Source organism: Amblyomma maculatum, chromosome 2 (assembly GCF_055883805.1).
Source record: "Amblyomma maculatum isolate TAMU_Amacu chromosome 2, ASM5588380v1, whole genome shotgun sequence".
In the NCBI taxonomy this organism is placed as follows: Eukaryota; Metazoa; Arthropoda; class Arachnida; order Ixodida; family Ixodidae; genus Amblyomma; species Amblyomma maculatum.
In genome coordinates, this window is record NC_139345.1 from 155054971 (window position 1) to 155062730 (window position 7760).

The 7760-nt window shown below is 44.3% G+C and overlaps 1 protein-coding gene across 1 annotated transcript; it reads left to right on the forward strand.

Annotated features, from left to right (window-relative positions):
- The first annotated feature begins 5827 nt into the window (after positions 1 to 5827).
- On the forward strand, positions 5828 to 7540 carry LOC146200220 (uncharacterized). The gene has a single exon (XM_084592299.1). It carries the CDS (start codon positions 5828 to 5830, stop codon positions 7445 to 7447), a length of 1620 nt encoding a protein of 539 aa, XP_084448425.1. The 3' UTR covers positions 7448 to 7540.
- Positions 7541 to 7760: the final 220 nt, after the last annotated feature.

Genomic DNA, 7760 nt, shown 5'->3' on the forward strand with positions numbered 1-7760 from the left:
AGGCGTAATCATGTGGTCTATGCAACAGAATAAGTTAACAGAGTTTATAGCCCCACAACTTGCAGAGCAGTAATATACAATTTTAGCAGTTTATCTTTGTTTAGAAAAGCAAATTAGAGAGTAAGAAGAGCGGTTTATATTCAGTCAAATTTCTTTTTTCTTTTTGCTTTTATCACAAAAATAAGCCATTAATATTTAGGCAATAATTAGTGCAGCGGAATGAATGGGCAAAGATCAGTCCCACAAAGTTTTCTCATATTAGCAAGACATAATTGTGAACATATTACCCGAGAAGTTCTGACTGAAGTATACAATATACAAAGTAATCAAGACAATAAAGAGAATGGCAGTGCAGTACCATCAGATGTTCTGCTAGTAACGAAGAATGAAGAAAGCTTTAGAACCTGTGAAAAGGGGGAAGGCAGCTGCAAAGGGTCTGGAAACTTATTGAAGGACGGTGGGAATATCATGCTAGAAAAACTAGCCACCCTGCATTATCAATGACTCAGGACCTAAATTCAAAAAAAAATCTTTGAAAAAGCTATCCATATATTACTCCATAAAAAAGGGGACGCAAAGAACTTGAAAACTTATATGCCAATCAGCCTACTACCCATTATGCACAAAGTATTTACTATGGCTATCGCTAATAGAATCGAGGCATTAGACTTCAACTAACCAAACGATCAGGTCGGGTTTAGTAAAGGATATTCTACTATAGATCATAGCCATAACCATGGCCTCCGAGATCACCCTCGCGCGCGTGGTTCTCTCCGATAGTTCCAATCAGCGCGCGCCCCAGCCAAATGTTGTAAGTTTGTCAGTTCCTCCAGGCGCAACCAGGCGGCAGTGCGCGCCCATGCGTAACATAAGCAGGTGCAAGCGATATATCTTAGAACGTGTAAAGGGTGATAAGAAAGTGTTAGTTGGAACCTTCCCAGGGAGCACAATGAGGCCAGTGCTGAAAGAGAGTAAAAATAGGCTGTTGAAGAATTCCGCAGAGCGCAGTATGGTAATAGTAGCCGCGGGGCTAAACGATGTCCTAAATGGTGACGCTGCAGGAGTGGTGGAAAGTTTAGCTAAGGGAGTTGACGAGATAGGGAGATAGCAGAGCAAACGCAGATAGTTGTATGCACAGTACCAGAGGTGCCAGGATTGAACGGAAAGCTGGAAAAGGACGTGGTGACAGTTAATCAGGACATATGAAAGTTAAGCTTGAAGAAGCGTTCCGAAGTGGTTGAGGTAAAAAGGGAGGTGCATAAAGCAGGTTTTGGTAGGGCTTTTCAGCGAGATGGCATTCATTTTAACAGAGGGCGGGAGCAGAGATCGGCTGGTGCCTGGCAGGCAGGGCTGTACCTTTTTTAGGGGGTCCGCGAGGACTCCGTGTACAGAGGTAGTTAGAAGTGAAACAGAAGAAAATGTAATAAGGAGGCTGAGCCCCCCAAAATGGCAAAGAGTAGGTCGAGAAAGAAAAGTACAAAAAAGAAGTTTAACACTAGGATCAGCTACATAAACATGCAAGAAGGTAGAAAAAGAGCGAAATGGCTAGAGATAGAACAGCAGTTGAAGGATGACAAAATAGCTGTGTACGCACTTTGCGAGACTCATCTCAGGGATCTAGAAGATCCGCCTTTTATAGAAGGCTACATCTGGGAAGGCTGCAACAGAACGAGAACGCAAAAAAAAAAAAGGGTAGAGGGGTAGGTATGTTGATACACCAGGGAACAAATTGGCAAAGAATTAAATCATCTTGTAAAGAACATATCTGGGTTTCAGGGAAAATTGCCGGCATAAGGACATGGCTAGGGGTAGTTTATTAAGAACAGGACATCAATGCAGGCAAGAAAACAAGGATCTTGTTGAATGTCTCAGTGACGATATAAGCCAGTTTGAAAATGGGGCCAATATTAATCTACTGGGAGACATGAACGACCACATAGATGATCCGGATGGATGAACGGATTGTAACGGGAAGCTAATGCTAGATTTCCTTGAGCGACACGATCTAGTTATAAAAATAGAAAAACAAAATGTGAAGGCCAAATCACGTGGGAATTCCGCAACAGGCAGACGACCATTGACTACTGTTTAATGTCGCAGGAAGTTTATAGCAAGGTGGAAATAGAAGGAAATGGAAATAGACGAAGAAGGGGAGTGTAGTCTGGGAAGTGATCATAAACGTATTAGTCTGCAGATGGGGGCCTTGATGAAAAGAGAAATGGAACTTCAGTTCAGTTCAGGCGTTCAGTCGTGTCCGACTCTTCGTGACCCCATGGACCATGTCACGCCACGCTTTCCGGTCTCTCACTATCTTCTTAACATCACATAGCTTCATCTGCAATGCCTCGAGAATGCCATCTAACCATCGCGTTCGCTACCTACCCCTTCTCCGACGACCCTCAACCTTTCCCAACATCAAATCTTTCTCCAGCGACTCCTCTCTTCTCATCTAATGACCAAAGTAGCTGAGCTCTAACTTTAGAATTTGACCCTCCAATGAGCAGTCAGGGTTTATGGTCGACAATATCGACTGATTTGATCTTCTGGCAGTCCAAGGAACTCTTAAGAGTCTTCGCCAGCACCACAATTCAAACGCGTCAATTCTTCGGCGGTCAGCCTCTTTCACAGTCCAATTCTCGCATCCATACATCACAACTGGAAAGACCATAGCACGGGTTATACGGATCTTGGTTGGCAGACTAATGTCTCTGCTCTTTACTAGGCGGTCAAGGCTAACCATTGCTCTCTTTCCCAGAAGCAGGCGTCTCCTAATTTCATGGCTGCAGTCTCCTTCCGAGGTAATCTTGGCGCCCAAGAACAGAAAATCTGTCACAGCTTGCACTTCTTGTCCATTGATGCTCCAGGACTTGATAGGGCAAGACGCCATAATCTTCGTCTTTTTAATGTTCAGTTTAAGCCCAAACTTCTCACTCTCTTCTTGTACGCGCATCAGAAGTCTCTTGAGATCCAATTAACGGAAAAAATTAACGACGATCAAATAGCGCAGATAGCAGCAGACATAGAGGAAGCAATAGAAAAAAGCCCCATGGAAGACTGGGATTATGAACAGGTAGAACTACGCAAAAGGAGGAAAATTAAGGAGGTTAAAGTAGCAAACCGCTGGAATGGAAAGAGGAAGCCACGGAGCTGGTGGAATAAGGAAATCTGGGAATCTATTGAACAACGACGGGCTGCTTCAAGGGAACACCGAATTGCAAAGAAAGCACAGGCTTCTCAGGAGGAAATCGACCTAAAATGGGAATCATGTCGACAAAACAAACTTGAGGTGCAGGCCCTCGTCCAAAGTAAAATAAGGCAGTCCACCGATCGCTGGATGGCTGACATACACGATGCCTCTAGAGGCGGAGCAAGAAAATTCTGGAACCATATAAGCTGGCTAGGGAAGAAGAATCAAAGAAAGTAGGATCGGATTCAAGATAACGAGGGAAATTGTTTAAATGGAGACAACGCGGTGAACTACATTACATCAGTTATAGCCGAGTCATTTAAGAGTGACGATAGGGTAATCTCCGCAAAGGAGGAATACAAAGCAGCTTACAAAGCAGCTTAGAACTGACCAATCTAAACTGGAAAAAGGCAGAAAAAAATATTCCTAAAAACAATCTACAGGAATAGATGGAATTCCGATCAAGCTGATTAATGAACTCGGTTCAAAAAGTAAGGAAACGTTGTGAAAAGCTCCGCAAACAGTCATAACGAATAAGCAAATTCCGGACAGCTGGCGGCAGAGTAAAATGAATTTGATTTATAAAGGGAAAGGAGAAAGGATGCACATAAAATCCTACAGGCCGATTTCCATAACATCTGTTATGTACAGTTTAGCCATTCAGTCGGTGAAATTAAAGGTGCAAGCATGGGTAGAAAGTAACAAAATACTCGGAGAACTTCAGAACGACTTTAGAAATGGTAGGCGCTTAGATGATAGCCTGTTCTTGCTTACTCAATGCATCGAAATATCTAGAGTGGAAAATAGACTTTTGTATTTGGCCTTCCTGGACATAAACGGGGCGTATACGACAGCGCAAGCAGGGACCTCCTGTGGAACATATTAAAAGAAAAAGGTATCGGTTATGAGATAATGGAGTTCCTACAGGAAATATACCCGGATAACAAAGTAGAAATTACGTGGCAAGGAATAAGAAGCACGGAAGATGTCCAAGTATGCAAAGGGTTAAGACAAGGCTGTCCTCTATCACCGGTGCTGTTAATGCTTTATATGATAAATCTGGAATGAAGGATTCAAGACAGTAACCTATGTTTTAACCTGTCATATAGATTAGGTGGAAAGGCGGTAGAGCAGCGCCTCCCCGGTTTGATGTATGCAGACGATATTGTGCTGCTAGCTGAGAGTCTGGAAGAATTGCAAATTCTAGTTAAGTATTGCGGAGACGAAGGGGACGCTCTAGGTTTCAGTTTTAGCGCAGTTAAGTCGGGTCTGATAATTTTCAACGGCTCAACTGATCAGGGTCTTTAAATACAAGGCCATGAAATACCTAGAGTAGCAGAATATCAATATCTGCGGGTATGGGAAACGAAGGATTGGCATACATTGGAAAGCTTGAGAAATCACTTAAGGCCAAATGGCGAAGGAATGCCGTGACATTGAGGCATAAGGCATTGTTGGGATACAATAAGTATCAGGTTTTGAGGGGTATTCGGAAAGGAATTATGGTTCCCGGACTTACTTTCGGAAATGCGGTTTTGTGCCTAAAATCAGAGGTACAGTCGACATTAAAAATAAATCAGAGATCCGTTGGACGAATAGCACTAGGCACCCATGGCAAAACTACAAATAAGGCGGTATACATCTATGGGCTGGGCATCTTTCGAAGTACGGGAAGCTCAGAGTAAAATATTATATGAGGAACGCCTGAGGAATCTGGACAGTAACAGATGGGCAGCTAAAGTATTTAAATACCTGTACTTAAAAAGCGCTGACTCACAATGAAGGAAAAGAACCAGGAACCTAACTAGTAAATATGCTAGTCACAAGGACGGAGAAGTAAAGAGCATTAAGCAACAAGTGCAAAACACAGATGGTAAAAATTGGGTAAATTCGATGAAAAAGAAACAGAGTGTGGAATTACACAAAAAAGTGGAAAATGCAGATCAGGAAGGAAGATTTTTTTGATAACTCAAGAGGCAGTGTCCTACTTTTTGAATCTAGATGAGGGTGCCTTAGAACACGCAGCTACAAAAAGAAATTTAACAATGGAGATGACGCATGTGCTGAATGTGGTAACTCCAGTGAAACAATTGACCATATTATACTCGAATGTAATGGTATCCATCCGGAAGATGATATAGGCGCAATCACTGTTTCTGAAGCTCTGGGGTTTAGAGATACCAGTGATCGGGTGAATAAACCGGCGGTGGAAACTAGCAAAAAATGACTGGACGATTGGTGGCTTAAAAGCAGAGAAGTGACATAATGTTAGTAATGTAGAAACAAAAATTTAATAAATAAAATGATGGTTTAGTTAACCAATCTAAATCAATAAATAGGATATAGGGAGAAAAGCGAGCATGATAGCTACTGCTACCCCCCCGTTTCAAAGGGGACGCTCCTATATTCTATCCATCCATGCATCCATCGATGCATGGTCCAGCCCGCTCGCGGCGTATCTCCGCTGACGGTTCTCTTGTTTTTTTGCTCGTGTACATTGGCGAAAAATTTGTTACTAGCGTGTTACGTAGCCTTTCATTTTTAGCTGGTTTTCCAGCAAAGACTGACAGCAAGGTGTGTTCGAAATGGTTATCAATTTGAGTGGGCGCGGTGAGTGGGCGCGGGGCCATCATCGACACCATGTCTCACGCTCCGTGCTGTTACGCATTACAGGTGTTCCTGCCGTTCTTCCTGCTGTCCAACGCAACTTTTCCTCTCGATGTGCCTGATTGCCCGTCTAGCCGGACGCCACCTATGCCGCATCGTTATCTCCTGCACCCCGTCAACTGCACCGACCCGTTCGTGATTCCCATCTTCTGCGCATCATTCAAATTTACTGTGACGTCAACTACCACCGAAGATATAAGAAGCTTCCTCCGTGACAGTTCCTTCAGTGGGCGCGGGGCCATCATCGACACCATGTCTCACGCTCCGTGCTGTTACGCATTACAGGTGTTCCTGCCGTTCTTCCTGCTGTCCAACGCAACTTTTCCTCTCGATGTGCCTGATTGCCCGTCAAGCCGGACGCCACCTATGCCGCATCGTTATCTCCTGCACCCCGTCAACTGCACCGACCCGTTCGTGATTCCCATCTTCTGCGCATCATTCAAATTTACTGTGACGTCAACTACCACCGAAGATATAAGAAGCTTCCTCCGTGACAGTTCCTTCAGTGGGCGCGGGGCCATCATCGACACCATGTCTCACGCTCCGTGCTGTTACGCATTACAGGTGTGTAATGTTTTTTCTATGTACGCTCGAAGGAGCGACGACCGTTTCCTACTTTTGTTCCCGCGCCCACGAGTGCTGTGTGATATCGCTGTTGATTGTTTTTCAATGACTTTTTTACTATTGTGTTCGGGTGACATTGAGTTGAACCCTGGTCCCCCGACCCGCTCCCAGTCCTTGGCTGAACTACCGTCTTTGCCTGATGATCCATCTGAGCAGATGAAAGTCATATTTCACATTCTAAAGGATCTTCAAGCTCGATCCGTACAAGCAGCAAAGAGCCAGACCGACATGGTCACCGACATAAAAGCTATCAAAGCCAGTCAGAAGAGCATTGAAACAAAAGTGGGCGCTATCGAAAAAAGGCTGGATGACCTGGAAGATAAAACCAACTCCCTCAACCAAATCGATGAGGTCTTGGCTACCGTCGAAAGCACAGTAAAATCATTAACTACTGATTCGGCCTCTTTGCAATCACGGCTGACCGATCTTGAAGATCAATCAAGACGTTGCAACCTTATCTTTTATGGAATAGATGACTGTCGGGAATCGTGGGCAGAGTCAGAAGAAAAAAGAAAAACTGTTCTGGCTGATGTGCTTGACACTCTTTCAGATACAGCTTTCGAACGCGCTCATCGCCTAGGGCAGTACTCGCCAGGCAAACAGCGACCAATAATTGTTAAATTCTCGAGCTTCAAAGTCAAAGAAATGGTTCTTTCTGCCCGCAGACAGCTAAAAGAGCACGATATCACGGTCACTGAAGATTATTCACCCGCTACACGTCACGCTCGGAAGAAATTAACAGAGTATGCCAAAAGGGAAGCTGGTGGTGGTCCGTTTCAGCTGCGATACAACAAGCTACTAATGAATAAGAAATACTACGTGTATGATTGTGAATCTAACACCGTTAAAGAGCACACGCAGCAACCACCCTCAGTTGATATTCATCCCACTAACTCTGCTAAAGAGCACGTGCATAAACCCGCCTCAGTCGATGGTGATTCTGTCAGCTCGCCGCAGGGCAGTTCGTAGGAACGCGCGAGGGGATGTGGACGTTCGTCTTCACACATATCCGTTCTTTTTACTAACATCCGCAGTATTATAAACAAACGTGACTGTCTTAACTCCGCCATCGACACGTGTAGTGCTGACATATTAGTTTTAACGGAAACTTGGTTGCGTCCCGAGATTAGAGACAACGAGCTTTTTCTTCTCGCAAATACTTTCTCCGTCTATCGCTGCGATCGCGTTGGGAGACAAGGGGGAGGTGTTTTACTTGCCATCACGAAACGTTTCACTTCGCAGTGCATCCATATTAACACCTCTTTAGAAACTGCTTGGGCAT